The 21850-nt window shown below is 42.6% G+C and overlaps 1 protein-coding gene across 1 annotated transcript in view; it reads right to left on the bottom strand.

Annotated features, from left to right (window-relative positions):
* Window positions 1-20990, bottom strand: part of LPGAT1 (lysophosphatidylglycerol acyltransferase 1) — a 61207-nt gene extending 40217 nt beyond the window's left edge. Inside the window, exons 1-3 of the mRNA XM_082303089.1 lie at window positions 20885-20990; window positions 20457-20610; window positions 19808-20075 (exon numbers count right to left, since the gene is read on the bottom strand). Coding sequence (XP_082159215.1) covers window positions 19808-20045 — 238 coding nt within the window. The 5' untranslated portion in view covers window positions 20046-20075; window positions 20457-20610; window positions 20885-20990. The remainder of the gene's footprint in view (window positions 1-19807; window positions 20076-20456; window positions 20611-20884) is intronic.
* Window positions 20991-21850: the final 860 nt, after the last annotated feature.

Below are 21850 nucleotides of genomic sequence, written 5' to 3'. Positions count from 1 at the left end.
CTTTTAAAATTAACAGATATTATCACAATACACAAGCTATGATCACAGCAGATATTTATGGAAGAGTTCCAATATATCTCAAATATTACAAGAACATGTCTTGCATGAAACACACCCTCCACATTTTCTGGACGTCTCAGTTATTTTATGCCGCTCCCACAACACTGCTTGAAATGTACAGGCACCCAAGTCCCACAGCTCATAGTTTTGATCATCCAAATTGGAAGCTCAGCTGTAGATGGTGGTTCCTGCTCCCAAGGAGTACCACAAGTCACAGTGTTTGTAGCCACACAGGTAAATGGGAACTCTGAGACGTGAAGATTGCCATTGATGTCAGCTTTCATGACTACAGTGGTAATGAACTGTAGCAGCTGAGAAGGAACCCCGCTGTCTGTTTTGCTGCTTCTATTCTTAGAAAAGCAACTGCAAGACTGAAGAAGGAGATGGAGTGCTGAAATCCTTTTGAAGTACCTCGCGCTCATGAGTCAGAGCGCTCGCAGAAGGAGGGAGCTGAACAGCACATTCCTCCCCGGTGACAGATAAAATATATTAACCACCCAGAGGAACATCAGTGCATTCATGAGCTAATATCCTAATGCTCTAATACCTTACATATTGCACTTGTTATAATGGCCAGGAAAAAAAGAATACTTTGTTTGAAGTCTGGAAGGGGAAGCAAAACAGTGGGGTAGTCTGGCAATTTTTTCTCACCATTAAAGAACACTTCAAAATAAAACATCAGAACAAGTAAAGGTTATTAAGGGATACTGCAATCAAATGCTCAGGCCTAGAAGTTGAAAATTATCCTGACAAGTTTTAAAGTATGCACACAAAAAACTACCTAGTTAGTAGCACATCGTCACCAAGGTCCTAAAAAGGCAGGTGAACCTGAGCCAAGAGTGAATACACTCCAGATTAACTGCCACCACTTCAGTTTATGTGCAAAGCTGACATCCTGTACCATTTGGGTCATTCCTAGTTACAGTGTGGAAAGAAATAATGTCAACCTATGCTCAAAAATGTCTATTTCATTTTATTTATGAAATAAAGACTAAATTTACAGGACTGTCTTCAAGATTACCATAAACCAAAAAAGGTATGTAAGCTAAAGATGAACTTTTGCCTTTTCCGGGTCAAAAGCTTCTAAACACTGGGGATGACCAAAAGGTTGTAATGTCATAAGTGACAGAAGCAAAGAAACATATTTTCATAAAACAAACATCGAAGAGATTCTGAATAGAAGGATCTCAGCTAAGTTGTTACGTAGAGCAAAGACAAGATTTGCAGCTTACTAAGACTGCACAATTTTACACAGGAAGAAACATCATTTGACAATCACTGACCACAAAATCTATCATATGAAAAAAATCTGCCATGGAATTTTGGTCCAGAGATGTTTTAATCCTCCTTAGAGCGGGAGTACAGATTTTAAAAGACAACCAAGACATATAGGTTTTTTTTTACCACTATGCACTTTGTGATTCAAGTCCAAGGTCAGAGACAAGGATGGAAACACCACAGGCAATCTCTCATCATAGAGGTCAGCACTTGCTTAACTAGACCTGTTGTCAGACAAGGCTGTGGGTCCTGCATTTCAGTCTCTTTATCCACAAGAATAATTTTTATAAGTGAAGAAGGGTTCTCACCAATTAAGCACATGACTTTAAATACTGAATGCACATAATACTTTTCCATTGTTTTAAAATGCAAGAGTCAAACTCTCAGGGTTTCACCTGTAACACTGATGTTTACTTTTAACAAGAGGCAAATGTGATGTTGGACTACCCTAAGTTGATATCTGTAAAGTCCTTTTCAGTGTACTGTACACTGAAACCACAGTAATTTAACTATGGTTACAATGCAAAACGTATCCTAATCTCAAAGAAAACTGTATCTGTAACACTGCTTTATGAAAAACAGCCTGGCTTTTCTAGAATTAAAAAGAAAAGTTGCACTGAGAGCAGCAATTCTGGAATACAACACCACAACATTTCAAGCATGCTTTTAGCAAAAGGTTAAGTACTACAGAAGAGCGAGAGAGGAGGAAGGAGTATTGGTTTTCTCTGGTAAAAAAAACATACCAGTGCAGCTGGGTAAGGAAAATATGCTACAAATACAAAGCTTCCTATTATTGTTACCCTTATCACCCTTCCAAGCAAATAACAGTTGGCTGAGGCTCTGTATTTTTAATAACTTGAACCCAGCAGGTTGCTACAGTACTTTACCCATACTCATTGTGCCCCATCACTACTGCTGTGCCACTAACCAAGCGGGAGCCGAGCTGATGAACAGGGTCTGACTCAGCAAACACCAACAGGCAGGAATAAAAGTGCTACAGCACTTTTGTCATTATTTTCCCTTTAGAAACTACCAGTATCTTAAAAAAAATACCCATCTGCTGCATGAGCTGGAGAACTTGTTCCCTCCTGGATTCAAGTCAGAAAATACCAAATGACTTCATGCTCAGTATATAAAGTGGGGAGAAGAGGGAAGAAGTGGGATGTTTGGAGTGATGGTGCTTGTGTTCCCAAGCAAACACTATGTGTGATGGAGCCCTGCTTTCCCAGGGATGGCTGAACACCTACCTGCCTGCCATGGGAAGTGGTGAAAGACTTCCTTGTTTTGCTTTGCTTGTGGGCCCAGCTTTTGCTTTCCCTATTAAACTGCCTTTGCTTCAACCCATGGGTTTTCTCACTTTTACACCATGAATTCTCTCCCGGATCCTGCTGGCGGGGGAGCGACCAGGCAGCTGTGTGGGGCTTGGGTGGCTGGGGTTAAACCATGACAGGCCAACAAAGAGTCACTGAGACGATTAAGGGACCACAGCATCTTTCACAGGAGAGGCTGAGGGAGCTGGGAATGTTCGGCCTAGAGAAGAAAAGGCTTCAGATGGAAAATCGCACCCATGTGTCAGTACCTGATAAGGGCACAGAGAGAGGTGTGAACATGACTTAGCCAAACTCTTCCCTGAAGTATCCAGTGACAGGTTGAGAAGTAACAGGGACAAATAAAAAAACACAGGATATCCCACATCAACATAAGGCAAAAAAACCCCCAACAACCAAACCACCAAACATTTGTACTACAGTATGTTTCTGGGTTGCACAACGAGGTTGTGAAATGTCCATCCTTGGAGCTATTCAAACCCTGACAGGACATGAACCTGTGCAACCTGTTCTAACCAACCTTGCTTTGAGCAGGGGATTCAGCTATATGATCCTCAGAAGTCCTTTCCAACCTAAACAATTCTAACAGCTTGATACCAGGAGGAAAAACACAGTGTTAACAGAATTCTCTCTTAGTGGATATGTTCAACTACAACAAAACCTACAGCTTCATCCTGCAGCATGAGAAAGAACAGCCTTTACAATCACAAAGCACATGTTGCAAATACAAACTGGTAAGGTTTTTCTGTCTTACTGCTGCAGAACTGCAGCAAAGACATAAATCTGAAAGATAGTTCAAACCTTAATATGAAAGAAACCGAGTATGATTCATCTGGGATCATCAAACTCGGGCAAAAAAGTGGAACCAACCCAGAAGCTTGTGGCTAAAATGCTTTTTAGCCACAATAAGCCATTGTGTTCACTGCTAGGAAGTCTTGATACTTTCATCTGAAGATCTTCATTTAGGTATTTATATCTTTAGTTAGATTATGGAAAAGTAAACTCCTCTATTGAGCCTGTTTTGTCTGCATGACAAACAAAACGCATGTAAGCAGCTACATTGAAACTGAGCTACTTTAAGTTACTCAAACACCAAGATATTCAAATTACTACTTAATACTCAGATACAGCTACTGACACCTACTTAAACACAAAACTTAAGAGTAAAAAACAAGTAAACAGAGGACCCCAACATGTAAAGTGGGAAGGCCTCAATTATTTCCCTTATTACCTTTATCTACGATATTTATCTAAAATAGTTTCCTAAGATGCTCTTATACTTGAGAAGCAGAGAAAGAGTCACTGCAACATCATGGGAGCATCTGTGCTGGTGGAAAAAAAAAACAGGAGGGGCAAGCCAGCACAATCAGGGCTATCAAAAGATGGCATGATGGGGCAGCAAGCACCAGTTGAACCAGGATGAATCCTTACAGAATTGTGGTTTGCTACACTGGAAGACCTGCTGGGCAAGTCTGGTTGGCCCAACAAGAAAAGCACAATCAGTTCGAGTCACCCAGGTTACCTTCAAAATTGCTGTGAATTTCTTTTTGAAACAAACCTGTTAGGCATGTTGTGGTCTCTGGAGCACAGCAAGTGTAGAGTTTTTAAAGAACATGTTTAGAACATGCTAAAAACCTGCAACCTCCCCACTCTGTTTCTGTAAGCTTATGTACAAGAGAAAGCAAAACATCCTTGGTATAAAATTTTTGTAGCCATGTGTCACAGAGACTACAGAGCCACTATTTAGGCAGGGACAGGGTGACAGCTGCTTAATTTTTAGTGAGCTTTGGATTTTTTTGGGGAAAGCAAATCAAAGAAAAATATTTCTCCCTAAGACAGCAGTCTGAAAGCACAGCCTGTCACAGTTAAAGTACTGCATCCTGCAATAACCTGAGCTGTCTTTGCAGAATCAACCGACTAGACAGCAGAAATTACCCAGAGGCAGTATCAAAAACTACAATACCACTACTAGTTTCCTTCTGAGTCACCAGCAATGGTATGCACTACTAATGTTGCTTGTCTTTCCAGATGTGAAATTCCCCACGATGCCAAAAAGACTCATTCATTAACTCAACTGTTAAGGTGGCTCAAGAAGTACAGCTAACATATCATATAGCCTTAAAAAGCTAATAGATACAGGACTAAAGCAGTCAGACAAAATCCAATCTCCAGAGGAGACAATGCCCAGAAAACAGAGCCAGGTTTTTGGCCCTAGAGTAAAGGGAAACATTTCAGACTGTGTCATCAACACCAAAAAACAGTATATCCAAACCAACTGGGTGAAAAATCCCATTAGGAGAATGGTCTATGCAGAACAAATGACTTGTGAAATTGCAGGCCTGTTTCTTACAGACAGAAAACTCTCTCTTTCGAAGTGGGGAAAGGCTGAAACCTGCTTTGCAGCCTCAGCTGTTCACTCTGATAATCCTGATGTAAACTAGTCAGCCTAGAACAAGCTGGCCAAAACTAATAATCAACAAGTCACCATACAGGAACACAGCACTCCCACAGCTCCCATTCAACTGTTGAGCTGCTTCTGCAGAGGTGCATGCTGCAGGACTCTGTTAGGGATCAAATCTTCTTCTTTATATGGAAGAAATAGGGTCTGCATTATGTAATCCAGAATAATATAAATAATGGGGAAACTGGACAAAGATTCACTGAAAAACATGCACCCACAGGGTGAAAGCAAGGCTTTAAATAATTGGGGAAAATCTGTAATGCTGTTTCAAGAAGAAAATAAGACATGAGCAGAGTCTGATGGCCATAAAGAAATAAAGATAAGAATAATCTACTGTCACTGTATATTCACTGATAACTGTTGAGCTGTTCAAAATCAAATCCTGATAAAGACTGCATAAAATTTTCATTGTTACTTAAGAGGGAGCAAGCTCTATCACTAAAAAGTTCTGCAAAAACTGCTAGTTTACTCTTTGGGAGTGGGGGGGAAAGTGAGGTATTTTGAAAGCCATAGTTCCAGCCATACAGAAAACTCTGCTCTCACTTAATCTAGATTCTCCAGTCATCCCAGTTGAAAGTAGGGCTTTAAAGAGCAAGTAACTGGTGGCATATAGCAATGAACCTGCCCAAGAAGAGATGGCCATTTCCTCTCCTTTCAAGATTTGCAGATTGCAAGCTTCCAATATAATAACAAGGCAACCAGGGCATCTTGAAGCTTTTCTCAAAGAACACAGCTGCAGAAATGACATGACATATGCAGCAATTTTCCAACAAATATCCCAAGGCCATGCAGTATCAAGTCTTCCCGGGGACAGCAGAAGAACTCAGCCAAATTTAGTTATTACATACTGCACGAGGGACTGGAAAGGGTGGCCAGCAATGAAAATACACTAGTTGTAAGTCTCATTCACATTTTTTACTGCAAGTTTTAAGTTACTGTATGATTTGGGACCACCAACTTTTCAGAGCACTACACAAGAGGCTCTTTTTGAGGTAAAAGGTATGCAGAATGCAGGAAACTGTCACTGGACTGCAGGAGGAGAGAAAGCAATTTCTCATAGGAAACTGATAGAACACAGCTATTCTAGTGCACTAGTAGTTAGAGAGGTAACTCAAGGGTTTTCTGGTACCCATGAAACATCCACTGAAGTGCCTTGAGGTTTATGAAATACAGGAACCAGAAAACTGCAATAGGACTGCAAGTGAGCAAGCATTGCTTTTCTTTAAACAAGATGTGGAACTTGCCTAAAACTCCAAGTGAGAGTTTGCATTCATCTCTCTGTACATACAAACCCTAATTAACAGCATGGTGAAAAGCCTGATCAGCCCCCAAACATTCAACTGCTTAGCTCTGAACTGCACCCCTGGGTCTGAGCACAGGCAAGGGTTACACCAAGAGGGTACACATCAAGAAAAGCTGCCAGAGTAACAACAGTTAAGGACTAAGACTATGCTTTTCAAAAGATATGCTATGTTAAAAAAAACCAACTAATTACACTACTGAGCAAGGAAATCATTTTCTCAGTGTTCAAATCAACTGGGCTCAGAAAACCATGGTATTTCATATATCCTTTAAATAAGTCATATTGATTAAATACAAACAAACAAAACCAGATCTCAATCTACTCTTCCTCCTCAGGGAAGCAAACTGCATGACTTTAACCACTGGCTGAAGGTTCAAGTCAAGAAAACAATACTATTACGGAAGTCAAGATTCTAACTGTGGTAAGATCACCCCTTATATCCCAGCTCTGATCATTAACTTCTGTTTACCTAAACCAAGTTGACACCTTGCAGTTACCTTTTCATATTCTTCAGGTCTTGCCTAGGTTACCACAAGACATGATGATGTCTTGTTATACAGCTGATGTTTTCCAGCCCAGCTCATTGTCCAGTACAAATAATCACCACATAAAAGTTGTGCCAGATGTATTTGGAAAACCCTTTACTTTCAGATTAACTGGGTTAAATGGGAAAAGCAAAAGGCCTTTCAGTGCATTTATTTGTTGTCTCCTTACAGTGACCTCAGAACTGAGGAGCTTGTCTCCACTTGAAGGACACTGACCATTTAAATAATTTCAACTTAGTCAAGTCTGGACAGAAAGAACAGCTACTGAGTGCCTGAATGATCACAAGAACACTGAGAATGCAGATGCAGCATAATCTGAAAATTAATATCCTCAAGCCATAAAACAGACTACTAATCAACAGCTGCAGCATTACTCTCTTCTCCACCCACACACCTCTGTGCCATTCTCCAGTTCCAGCGGGATAGCGTGGCCATAAACCACAGAACACACCCAGGCACTGGGCAGTCTCAAGTTGCAGTGTGGAGGGGGACACTTGAAAATGAAAGGCCTGCAAAGAATCAAAAAATAACTGGGTACAGATGCAAGAAAGAAAGATAAACCTTTTAAGAGAAGCCTTAAATGTTTCTACCATTAGGTTTCAAGGACTTTGAAAAACTTCTCATCCACGCTAAAAGTAACAGTCTTTACAACAAGGAAGTTGTGACATGAACAAGAACTGTGAAAACACTGTCCCTTGGACTTGTTAGATACCAGGTTAATTTTTTCCAAATAATGGATTTTATAAAGGCCAGGGGGAAAATGATGTTCGGTTACCACAAATTTAATGAAATAATTTAATCATAAACCAATTAGAAGCCAATGGTGCAAATAAATATAATAGTAAATTCCTATATTTAGTTTTATGTTTCTGTTTATGCAAATCCCATTACAAGAGGCCACAGAAAGTTTGAGAAGCATGCTGGAATGTGTATGACACCAATTCTGGCTGGGAACTTAAGTATTACTTTTGTTGGTATGACACAACAAATGATTCAAGAGAACAAAACCTCTTATTAAATTTGCCCGAGGTTATGCTATACCAGTTCAGCGACTTTTAAGAATTAAATGTGTGGCCAGGTTTCAGGTTGACAGTAAGCAGAAGCCCATCATAAAATCAGAAGTAATACCTTTAATGGCACACTCAGGCTATCGCAAATTAAGTAATTAGCAGGAAAAAACAGCCTGTCATTTTATTATTATTGCTGATGTACCTCAAAGCAGCAGCAGAAAGTTTACTGGTCCTAATTTTAAAAAAGTTTAGCTCTCTGGCATCTGTTACTATTACAAAACAAATAATCCTCTTACACCTGCTGACAGCTGCAAGAAGTACCTTGGATTTGTGGCCAACAGCCACTACTTGGAATTTCAATAGTACTTTTCACAAATATAAAATGGTCACTCTACAGAAACAAATTTATTCAAACATTCTGAGTGGATGATTTCAGTATCTATCCTTCGTCCTCGGGGCACAGACCAGTATACAATGCACCTTTAATGAAATACCCAGTCTCAAATTATGAAATATGTTTCTACAATGACAGTAATTGACGCTTCTCCTTCTCCCTCTCTTCTCACTCCTCAAATTAAAAAAGAATTCCACAGCTCAAATATTAAAAAATTTCTATAGATTTGGAACAAATGGTGAAAATGACAGCAGGAAAATGCTGTGAAACAAAAAAAGAAAAAGAACAGACTTCAGAGTACTTCAATTAAAAGCTACTTCGGTGCAGAGCAGTTTCTCTGGAGAGCACCCATAAAGGGGTTTAACAACAGAGTTGTGAAAGAGACTGTGGAAATAGGCTTCTCCATTTCAAATATAGAAGGGTGCCACAAATGAAAGATTTGATGACTCTCGAACTTCTACTTTACAATTAAATGATTAATGTGAATACTTGTAAGTCTGTGGGTAGCAATAGGCACTGTAAGCACTTTAAATGCAACTTGTTATGATCTGTGGCTACTAGTGCGTTGGCTTACTCTTCTTCTGAAACTCTTGCCAAAAGTCTTACAAATGACTTTTTCTTCAAACAAAAAGAAAACTAGGCAAAAAAAAAAATAAAAATAGTAGGGCTACAAAAGTCTAGCACTCCCACAGAGTTAGAGCTTTGGTCAATACAGGTCCAACATTGAATTCTACCTATCCAACCAAATCCGCCGTACTTTGCTCAAAGAAAACTGCCTCAGATCAAACCCAGTGAGCAACCAGACACTCAGATTTACTATACAGTTTTTGCTAAGTATCAGGAAAGGGTGGCAATGGGACTGGAAAAGAAGGGAGGAGACCACCTGCTACAGCTCCTTCCCACAGCAGCCACCCAAAATAACCCTTTGCCCTCCTACAGGGACACCACTTGTGGTTACATGAACTCAGCTCTGCATTTTGGCTTTTTAAGTTCAGTAGGATGTTAAAACAAATCAGAGAATGTAAGCAATGAAGAGGAAAAAAAAGGTATGCTTCAGTATTTTCTCCCCTTGAAACAGAGGAGGAACAAAAGTGCTCTTCCAGCCTGCAGAAATCTTGTCAAACTCCAGAAGCCCAAGACAGGCACCAAATGATCTTGAGGGTTTCGCAACGTGTTAACCAAGACAACAGAATTACCTGGGCAAAGACCTCACTGTTGCCACATTCCCTTCCTCTGTTACTAAGTTAGAAGACCAAAGTATTAGGTTTGATAATACAAACAGAAGAGTTCCAAACACAAAAAATATTCATTTGTTCACTTTTGTATCATCCATGCAAGAGGTTTAACAGACATTTACATTAACCACGCCTGCATCTGGAAGCATTTTTACAAATGTAAACTGAACCTCACAGGTCCTTCATTCTCTATTAATGTATACACAGGCTACAGTTATATTTACTTCCAAGTAATGCTGCTGACAGGAGAAACATCAACTGAGTTTTATGCCAGAGAAAACCACAGGAAATAAAAATGGGTAAGAAAGAAGAATGCATTTGGAAAGCAAACTGGCAGGTACCAGAGTTGGGAGATTTTCCAGGCCATCTATATATATTTATGCATATCAAAACAGGACAGGTTCAGGTACAAAACTCAAGAGGCCACACTTCTAATCTGATGCCTTCATGAGTGCTGCACAGTGGTAGAGAACCCTTATTGACAGACTCTCATGCTGCTTACAACCCACACCACTGCTCTCTCCCAGGTTTTCCCAAATATACTCAAATATACCTTGACCTTCATGTTTTTACATGTCCCTGGGTCAGATTCACAACTGTTTTTTTCTTTGATCTGCCTAGAGTCATCTCAGCATCACTGCTCTTTCTTGAGAGTTTGTTGTGGTTTTAAGAGGAAAATTAACACTGTCCTGGACAAAATCAGGATGGAATTTCGGTCAGGTTGATGTCCTCCCAGTCCTCTTTTTAGGAGGCTACCTGAACTTCTGTTCAATTTAGAGCAGAAGGTATTGAAAGCTCAATACATTAAGTTCTTTTACCAGTTAGCCTTTTTCCTAACATTAAGACTAAAGAGTTTTCTGCATATGCCTTTTGGACCTAAAAGGCTGTGCTAAGCAAGGTGTATTAAACCCTACAGGAAAGGATGCTGCTTCCAGCACCATCTGCCACTGCCAGGTTAATGTGTTGCTTCAGAAGCAGAAGTAACAAATGCTGACTTCCCGAAACCTCGTTGTCTAACCTCCTTCTCCCCAACAAGATGGACAAGATATGCTGGCACTGTGGCAAACCCTAAATCATTGATGCACTGTTTGAACAAGCAGCAGATGTCAAACAAGACATACAATGGCTGAGTCTGCCTGCACTACCCTCAGCTGAGGCACAAACTTGGGTCTCTCTCCTCCACTCAGCTGTCAATTTTCACAAAACTCATGAGAACACAATTATGCCTGAAATCCGAACCATCTGGTCAATTGCAGACAGATTTGCAAGGAAGCAAATCAGAAGTGTGGGAGAGGTGAGAGAAAGAATAGCTGTTAAACAAGTAACTTAATCTTATCAGGAAACTATACTTAAACATGGTCACATTTATCTACATGGGTAATAAAAACCCAAGTCACAAAATTATATTAAAATGGTGTTTGATGGCCCACCACACTCAAACATAACTGATGCTTAAATTAACCAAAAGTATGCATTCTTAATATTGATGGGGTTTTTTCTCCCCCCAAGTTCTGGCAAGCAAACACAGACACTATGGACTCTCACAGAAACTCCACATGCTTGTAACTACGTGATCCTAGAAAACCAATTAAACTAAATTTTAAGAGAAGTCAAAGGCCTCCCTTTTGCCACCAAAAATACCCCAAATCCACAAGAACTGATGCCACTGTCCTAAAGAAGCAGCTTTCCTGAGCTCATGTCCTCCAAAACAGTAGCAGCTCTGCCCCTTGGTCTTAGAACACCATTTCTATTTTTAGCTCCACATAAGTGAGCAGCAGTAATAAAGCTATTAATCTTTCCTCCCCTCCTTTACTTAAATTACAAAGCTGAGGTGAGTCTCTAAGCTATGAACTGTTAAACTCCTTAAACAGGGACATTTCCTTACCCTTTACAACTGCAACATTTAAACAAGAAGTTTTCAGGTTATGCTGTATGAATCAAAAGAACTAACACCATTGGCATTATCTGGTAAAGCACTGGGAAAAGGCATAATGAAAGTACTTAAGAAAAAAATGAAAAAAAACCTCCAGGTACTACTGTCTTATTAAATCTTAAAGATGTGAAATGTTCTACCTTTTAAGGGGGACACTAAAAATCCCCTTCTTCTTTACAAAGAGTCAAGGAGATTGAATCTCTTCTATTCTGGCTAGGAAACAGAATCACTGACTTGCCCAATTTGGTTCTACTTTGAGTTAGGCTGTGAGTGAAATGGTTCTGGTTTGATTTCAGCCTGCACTAATGAGACTGATGACTCTCTTAGAGAGGTCTTAATTCTTCAGTAGCTTTAGAACAACTGAGACAAAACTATTGAACTGTGAAGGTGAACCACTGATTTTTTTTTTAGTATTATTCTCCATCCTGTCCTTTACATATTTTAGAAGAGAAGGTATAGCTGTTCATTGAGACAAAACGTTCCCTAAGCTCTCCATGATGGTTCTCATTTCTTTTCTGAGCTACTTTACTTAAATGTTTATTACTTTATAATGTTCAACACTAAACAACTTCTGCAACGTGTTGGCTATTAGTGCAGCTTAAGTACTTTTGAAGTTCTCTTGAATTGTCTCTGTAGCTGACAAATTCAAATAGTACACATAAATAACTTAAGAGGAACCCCACTGCTGAGCTTGCACTAGAACCACTGGTCTTCTTATTCCTTTATCAACTAGTTTTCAGTTCACCCTAGTCCTTTGTTCTCACCCTAAGCTTAGTTTTCTTCTCTAAAAGAATTTGGCAGAAGGCACTTTTCCAATCTAAACAATATTAACCAGTTAAGAAAACAGTCAGAAAAGATGAAGAAGTCTACTTCAGTGACATTTTATTCACACACTAAAGCCCTATCCTGCACAGGACTGCTCTCTTGAATTGGGGCCATAATCAGTAGTTAAAAAAATACACTAAAGTTGGTACTGTCACCAAAACATGCATTTCCTTCCTCTTTCTCCTTGCTGTTTTTACCTACCTTCTCTCACCACACCCACAAAATGGACTGGGTTAGTGATTGTGTTTTCTAATTCACCCAGCAAAAAAAGGGGTGGGTAGTTTTAGCGTGGGCCAGGGCCAGCTGTGATACAGATCACCATACAACCATTAAATATTTGGCCAACTGAACTGAAGCAATGGTGCTAGGATAAGTCTGAAAGGCTGAGACTGGCTTTCTTCTGCAGCACTGCCTGCTTGAAATGCTTTGGTGGGGGGGGAGTGGAGAGGAAAAAACACAGACCAGCCTCATACACAGAATCCCCCACTGGTGTCACAGAACATTTTTGGGAATACAAACACATTAGCCTTATTTATTTCAGTAAGTGCACATCCAATGGCTGGACTTTTATCTGAGCTGTGCTGGCTGCAGGAGCAGTGCAATTCCGTGCCTATGCAATCATGCATTTGACATGTCATCCTCCACATCAGAGTTTACATCCCGCTGCAACAAATGCCAGCCAGTTACGTATCTTGGAGCTGTACTTCAGCTCAGGTCACACTGAAGAATTACACCACTAAGACTGTATTCCATAAAGGATTTACTGACTATCCTGTCTAATTAAGGTTGCACAACTCTTCCATTTTTCAGCACCTTAAAACCTTGCCAAACTAACCTTTGGCAAGACTTTTCTATCCCTCTCAGACACGAGAGAAAAAGGGCAACTGATGTATTCTGTTTGTCTGTTTGAGCCTCATTCTAAAAAAGTAACTTCCCAGAACAAAACATCAGAGAAAATAAATTTTCTTCTCCACATTAAACATTCAATTTTTTTCTCCAGCTTTCTTGAAAATCTCTAAAACTTTCACGCTTTAGAACAGTTACACTAAATGAGAGTGAGAAATTGCATCTTTGACATAAAGGCATAATCTCTGACACGTCCCAATACACACGACGACACTGCTCAAGTGGAAAAAAAATCACTTCAAAGAATTCGTGGACAAAGAATTTAACTAAGATTTTTCTTGTCCAAATCAAAGCCGGACAAAGCTTTCCTGTAATTATTTCACATGGTTCCTAAAAGCCTACGATCAAGGAACAGAACAGGAAAAGGTGAAGAGAACAGAGACACACCTCTCAGGTATTCTTAGTCATATCCTTTCAGTAATGAAGGGAGAAGTAAGAAGACTAGTGTGAATAGATATGTTAAAAACAAAGGCCCAGAAGAACTAGGAGGGATAAAACACATGCTAAAAATAGCAAACTTGGCAATAAGGCGGAACAGAACCCAGAATTCCTAAAACTTTGTTTTCCTTTGGCTGTTAGCACATGAGCTAATTTAGATGCATCCCACAGCCATTGCTGGACTTAAAAGTATAGAATCACACCTTTCTGTATAGGTATTCATCAATAATTTCATCTTTACTATGCTTTGGTAGGCTTCCAATAGCTCTTGTATTATCCAGAGTAGGTGAAACGGGAGCAGAGACCAACCTGCTCTAAAAAAAAAAAAAAAAAAACAACAAAAAAAAAACCCTAAACAAACAAAAATAAAAAAAAGGACTTAAATATCAACAAACAATAAAAACAAGAGTGTGTGCTTTTACTCTAAGTTTTGTGCCAGGAGGCAGCAGCTTTCTGAAAATAAAACTCAGAGAATATTTCACTATCTAATCTTTTAGAATGACCCTTTACAGTGAAATGATACAACAGAAAAACAAAATACAAGCTTTACTGCTTTTGAGACACTAGATTACATTTGCTGGCATTAGATGAACTACAAAGAAGTATGGTAACTGTAACCCATGTTCCCAAAAGGAGATACGGGGATTTCCTGATGTGATTTCTCATGTCATTAGAAAAGGACAAGGGTCTTTGTATAGCACTCTTTGCAGACACATCACATGCATGGAGAAATTGACACTGAGTTCACTGTACACTTTCCCTCCTCTTACGCAAAGCTGCAATGGGTGTTTGCTCTGAGGCCATGGTGGAAACAGCTCCAGTGTCCCCAACTCATTCAACTCTGACCTTTTCTTATCGAGACAGCTCCAAAGTTACACACAAACCTCCTCTTACAAGCAGCAAAATGAATTCAAAGTCTCCTGCTTGATCTATAACCTTCACATCAGGGAAAGCTTCATTTAAGTCACAGATTGCCTAGAAACTCAACACACGCCCACAGCATAAACCAGAAGTTTATGTGCAGTACATTGCTACCCAAATCTACTGAGTCACATCAGGTATTTTTGCACATTCTAAGAAAACGTTAACAAGAACAATTTTCCTTCTCCATTTCACACACTGCCTGACCCCAAAACCAGAAGCTGTTTTGCTGTGCCTCTCCCTGCCCAGTCCTCAGAGTAGTGACTGGACCCAAAACCAAAATACTGACAGTGAAAAATCACACTGTAGGAACTGAGGAGGGTAGAACCAATGGCAGGGTTAGAGGCATACATAGGTCTCCTGAAATAACACTGCCTGCCTTATTTGGGAGAAAAAATTTACTTTATCTCATCTGCTGTCCTTCAGCTTCTGCTGCACTTCCTGCCCAAGGAGAGGGGCTGACCCGTCATGAGAAGCAGCGCAGACAGCAAATGTTGTCTGCACCAAGGAAGTGCTGTCACAGCAACTCCACCTGTATCTTTTACAGCTCTGGAAGGCAAAAATATTTGCATTCTTAGAAGATTAGAGGAATTAAGGCTGTCGACTCATAAAACGGAAACAAGATTTTGCATCAGAAGGAAAAAAAAAGTATGACTGCTGAAAAAATTACAGAGTGGTCACATCCTAATCACATATGTAACAGCCAATAAAAGTTAAATCACCTGGGAGGAGAGGAGATGGGGACAATTAAAAATCAAAATCTCAATCTCAGTTTTTCTTTACTTGGCTGAACAACAGAGAAGGAAAGAGAAATTCTCCTCACTTGACAAAACCTGACAATTCTTACAGACACTCTTTAAAATTAGTCATCATCCTGGCTGACACAGAACAGCAACACCATAGGATTGGTTCACTTTTAATTAAGCGCTGCATCATTACACTAGCAAGCATACTCACAGCACTAAGAGTTTTTGCATGTGGTAAGAGGTGAATAACTCTCTTCCACCTGCCCACAGCCCACTGACCTATCCAATATTACTGCAAGGCTCTGTGTGTCACTGAGAGGCTGAAACACAAGGTTTTGTCTAAGTGTCCTCTTTGCTGCTGGAACATCAAATACTCCAGGCACAGCTCTGAAGAAACCCACTCCCCAGGTGCACACAACCCTGTAGAGCCCACAGCTTCTCTCCCCTGGTGCTCTGACAGAGGAGCTGATGATTGCTGCAGCCAAAGGACACTCACACTCCGCCAGCTCCTCCACATCCGCAGCCAGAGGCGCAGGCTGGGCACAAGCACTGCTCCCTACAGCGGGACCGAGCTGCGTGGAGCAGTGGAACAGAACATCAGCACCCTGAGTGTCAGGACTGCATTGCCAACTGATTACTCTGTGGTCCTAGAGACTCCTAACTGCAATACTGAAACAACACCATCACAGGCTCCTACCGACTCCTGCATTCAGACAGCAGGAGAGGCAACAAAACAGTTTGTTTCTGTGTAATTAATTAAGCAAGCTTCTCTCTAGCAGTCCTGGTTTTGGTGATTTGATTAGGTACATGGACAGTACACTTAGTCTGCAATACTTGACCAAACAAGATTCAATCTGTGAGACGATTGCTTTAAAACTAGTTTTGTAGGTGAGCAAAAGGTCATCAGAAATTCACCACCACAGATATGCTCCATCTCCCTCCCATCTACTGCACTATTTAGTGCTATCTGGTGTACTCCTCTATTAAATGACAAATTATAGTACAGGGGAAAAAGGTACTTGCCAACAAAGGATCAAGCACTCTCGAGTTTGCTTTTTTTAGAATGCATCTTCCAACAAATGCGGGAAAATATTTAGAAGTATTATCCAAAGGTGCCTTTCAAATCACACTAATATGCAGATTCTGAGTGCCCTGGCTGAACAGCTCCTACAAGAGCAATGCATTTATAAAAAAAGCCTTTTAAAAAAAAGGAGATTTAGAAGAGTTGTAAGAAAGCCTTTTTGAAATAATATAAAAATAAAGTAACATTGCTAGACTGTCTGTACACTCTTCATAAAAACATATTCAGTTTTCATTTTTGTAAGAAACCCTATAGAGCTCAAGAGAACAACAGAGATATTTATCATACTCTGCCCTTTAGAAATCAAAGAAAACCAATTATGCACAAGTTCTCTCTCATACTTGCATCTTAAGAAGAAAAAGATTAGGGAGAGGACAGTGACCTTTACAATTTCTCTTCCCATTCCTTTCTTTATTTTGCTTGTCCAGTCATACGCTACCTCTTTACATAATATCAAGTGCATCTGCAAACAGAAACACCTACATTTATCAAAACACCTACATTTATCAAAAAGCACAGATTAGAGCTACTGATAGAGACACAGATCAGGTAATTTCTGTAATAAATCCTCTATGATCCTAACAAAAACCCCCAGGTTTAGACAGGGGCAAGGAAGAGATGGGCAGACCCAGTTCATGAGTTCTTCCTCAGCTCTTCCAGCTACATTCAATAAAATACACCAACAATTATGCAACAGCAGCAAAGCCCAGAAGAATAAGCTAGCACTCATCACATTTTCTTCCTTTGGTGTTGAGCTTCCTCCTACACATTACACACAAATTACAGGAGCAAAAAAGTCCGCCCTGAATCTATTTTGCAGGCTGAGTTTAAGTTCCTAATTACAAATGTTTTATGTCACTTCTTAGCCAAGAGATGACCCAAGCTCGGAAAAGGAAAAAATAAATAAACTAAAGAACTAAAACACACTTTTGACACAACTGAAGCAGACCACTCCTGCCAATTAAGAGACAAGTAAACTTATTTATCCGTTTACCCTCTTAAAGACGAACAAACCAACAAAAAACCCCCTCACCAACTACTATGCTAGACGAAAGAAAAATCTTTAATCTTTTCAATGAACCCATACTATTTACCTACTATCTTGTATTTACTTTTGCAAGGATAGAACACACCGAAGCCTACCTTTCACTTAGTTTTTTGGAATTTAAAAAAAAAGATTCCAGAGCAGTGTCTCTTTCAGATGCACCACTGCAAGTCTTGGACACCAACTCTAATAAAGCAGTATTTCAGTTCTGAGTTAGTTGTGTCATACTCGATAAAAAACAGGGGACCTAGCGGCCATTTTTTGTAACTCTATTAATCAGAAAAAAGACACACAGATTACCCTGTCTACATAGGTTGAAGCCAGAAAGATACACTCTCCAGGTTTCCTCTGCATGTGGTGATGAGCACTGATGTGGTTAAAGAAAGGACAAAGAAATAAGCTGTTCTTGCTAGTTCATAGCTTTCCGTATAAAACATGTTAACGCCTTTGTGTCGAATAAAATGCATTTAAACTAAAATTTCATACAAGCATTTGCTTAAAATCCTCCCCAAAAGCCATGCTTCATAGTGAAAAGCGAAAAGAAGGGCCTCCTTACCCGTACACCATCCCATAAAACACTTCTGCATAGCAGTCTGTAAATACTTCAAACAAATATACTAAGACATTTCAGGACTGTAAAACAAATGATTTCAAATTGTCAAGATACATCAGCAACACCAACCAACAGATGCTTCAGGAAGACTCTAGGATGTGCAGATCATGCTAAGACCACCTTCCAAGCAATAGGCAAAAGAAACCACACAGTTCTGCAGTCAGCAGTAGAACTACCCTGAGGAAATGGCTTTCAAAAGTTGTCACGGGACAATGAATTTTAACCAGCACGTTCAGTATACACAGTGAATCCTCGAGGTCATTTGCTGTATGACTTTAACATCACCATTATGTCCATAAACTTTCCCATTTCCAATTAATAATACACACGACACCTTGAAAGTCAATCCTTCCTTCTGGAAGGCCTTTGTGCTTTAAGACATAAAGCAGACTTTTACAAGTGTACCTGCCACTGCAAACACTATGTGGACTTCTTTTAATGAGCAAACATATAAAAAGGTTTATAAACAGCAGATCTGGATAAGCTTGAGCTGTACCAGGCAAGGCAGCTTTGAAGCAGTGCAACGCTGCGACAGTTCTAGCCCGAGAGATCAGAGCCTAGCTTGCTGCTGCTGCTGCCACCATCTCCTGAAGAAGAACGGGAAGCTCACCTAGAGTATCCATAGAAACTTTGTGCATCTCGGAAAGGCACACGACAGGGTACCAAAAGCCACACTGGCACAGAGGCTTCAGCTCTTGTTGCCTAACAAGACTCCGTCTGGGTCAACACTGACTTTCTGACTAATCAGGAGTCTGACCAGACTCCAGAGCTGTGTGCTGCCATTCCTTGTTTTTCTTGTTTACACAAGACCTGCAGATGCAGCCTGGGCAGAAGAGAGGGAAAGAATTTTAGGAGGGCTGCTTATATTTTGCACTCAGTAGATTCATTTCTTCCCTTTCCAAAGCACATACAAAGAATTGATGGCTGTTTGCTTGCACAAAGTGCAGTAGCCAGGATGAAAATCAGTGCATTTGAGGACAAGACCAGAGCCTTCCTTAATATTTCAGTTCAGTCCATCACCTTGATGAGCCTATGAATACTAAACGAGCAAAAACAAGTCCAATAATAACCGCAAAGCAAGCATGCAGAGGGAAAAACCCTACAGATACTGTAATTAGCACTGCTAACAGTAAATGAAAAGTCATACAGTTGAGAAATATTGCATATCATTACTTGAATGGAAGAGGTTCCCTCTGTTTCCCTCCGTTCTGAGACGGCAGAAAACAGTTGCTGCTGGAAGGAATAGAAGACCTACTCTTCTGACATGAGCTTCATGTCAAACTTCTTAGTCTTGTCTCCTAATATTTCTAAGGGGAGATGATTTAGAGATACACAGACTTTATATAAGAAAAGTTAATTCTACCAGCTACATGCACAGTACGAATCAACCCGTTTTTGAAGGGATGTATCTTTTTCATGTAACACTAAAGTAACATGATCAAGATACTAAGGAAAACTCGTATTTCTCATTTTACTAGGAAAAAATACTGATTGCAAAGCAGTAAGTTTCTAGCTATGATTTAAAAAATGTATACAGCATGTCAACCCAGAAACGCATCTGTGTAAGGAACCTGAAAGAAAAACATCCTGCATATCTACAATATTCAGATATTCCCCTATACAGCCCCATATGAAAACAGTCTCTTAACATATTAGTACTTTTCAAATTAATAAGATATTCTTACCTGTGTATCCTGCCCACCAGCCCCAGGAAGCCACCATAGCTAAAAGCCATTTAAATAACACTCCTTCGATATACCAGAAGCTTTTACTGTCCAATATTCGGAGAGGCTGCAGCATAATTAAATACAAGACGTAGGACGGAATAGCAACCAGGTTATTGGCGACCATAAAAGCGAACCTGAGGAGTGCTTTCAGGCAGGTATAGCCCACCCGCCGGGCCTGCTCTAGAGTCACGGCCATGCTCTTCACAGCGGAGGGCGCGGGACCGTCCTGTGGGCAGAGGGAGAACAAGGTGGCACAGGTAGCGCTCCCCGAGGGGGCGAGGCGCGGCTGTCCGCCAGCCCTGCCCCAGCCCGCCTCCGCCGTGAGTCACCGGGGCAGGCAGCGACCCCCGCCCCGGGGGCACGAAGGCTGCGGCGCGACCCTCCGGCCGGCACCGCCTCCGTCCCCGGGCTCCGGGGGACCCCAGCCCGCACTCCCGCCGGGGCACACACCCGTGCTCCCGGCCGCCCTCCATCTCCCCCTCCCCAAAACGGCGGCGGGCGCTACGGCGGCTGTCGGCGGCCTCTCCCCCGCTCCGGCTGACAGGAGCCCGGGGCCGCGGGGCGGGGAGGCAGCGGGCGGCGGCGGCGGCCCAGCCGCGGGACTCACCTCCGGCGGGGCGGCGGAGCGGCGGCGGAAGCGGCGGGGCTGGGGGAGCTGGGCCCGGCGGCGGCGGTCCCGGCTGGCGGCGGCGGCTGGCGGCGGCTCATGGACCCGGAGGTGGCTGGCCCGGCCGCGGCAGCGCTGCTCGCCCTGCGGCTCCCTGCGGAGGGAGAGACGGGGGCGGGCGGCGTGAGCGCGGGGGAGGCGGGAGCGCCGGGCCGGGCGGGCAGGCGCAGACCGCGGGTTCACCTCGGTTCTCCCGCGCCCGGGCCTGGCACGCTTTGCTTTCCCTTCCCCTCGCTCACCCTTCCCCTCCCCGCCGGCTCGGCTCGGCGCCCCGCGGGCGGGACCGCGCCGAACCCCGGCCCCGCAAGGGCAGGCGGTGTCGCGGGCGGGGGGAGGACCCTGCACCTGCCAGGGGCGGGGGTTCGTACCTCGGCACCGCCGCCGCCTGCGAGCCCCCGACGCGGGTTCATGCCGGGCGCTGGGGCCGCGCTCCCCGCCCCCGCCGCGTCCTCCGTGACCGCCCGGGAGCGGGGCTGGCGCTGCAGCGAGCGCCGCCCCCGCCGGGCAGCGCGCAGCCCCCGCACCCTCCCGCTCACACACACCGGGACGGATCCCGGAGCGCAGCCGGCCCCGCCGCAGCGCATCCCGGGCCGGCCCGCGGGACGCCCGCGCTCCGCGGAGGGGGCACGGGCAGGGGCTGCCCCCAGGGCTTCTTCTCCCGTCCCGGAGCCCGGCGGGGCGAGACTGGGACGAACGGGGGAACGGCCTGAAGTTGTGTCAGGGGAGGTTTAAGCTGGATGTTAGGAAAAGGCTCTTCACCGAGAGGGTGGTTGGGCACTGGCACAGGCTGCCCAGGGCAGTGGTCACAGCACCAAACCTGGCAGAGCTCAAGAAATGTTTGGACAACGCTCTCAGGCACATGGTGTGATTCCTGGGGATGTCCCGTGCAGGGCCGGGAGTTGGATTCGATGACCCTTGTGGATCCCTTTCTAACTGTGGTTCTGTGACCAAGGAGCAGCATGGCTCGGCCACATGACACCCGCTCACCCTTGTTTTTTGGTTCCTTGGGCAGTCGGGGAAGGTAGAAGAGGATGCTGCCACAGGTTCCCTCAGCACTATCAGAAAGACCCTTTGGGCCCAGACAGAAACAGCGCATTTTGTCTTGTCCTTGTAGTCATAAGTCCCTTGTGCATGCTTTTTACAGATCAACTTCTCCAGTTTTCTTCCCTCTCATCCCTCCCCAGCAGCCACAAACATCATTACCTACCCCCGAAGTAACTCTGCAGTGGTCTCCAACCTAGAGAGACACCTGACCCCAGCAGAGAAACAGCTGAGGGCAGAGACTTTACAGCCCCATCCAGAGAGACTGCACCTTTACAAAACCACTCCAGGGT

Source organism: Coloeus monedula (assembly GCF_965178545.1).
Source record: "Coloeus monedula genome assembly, chromosome: 2".
Lineage (NCBI taxonomy): Eukaryota > Metazoa > Chordata > Aves > Passeriformes > Corvidae > Coloeus > Coloeus monedula.
Note: the sequence above shows the minus strand (reverse complement) of the source record. Positions and strands in the feature narration are given on the sequence as shown.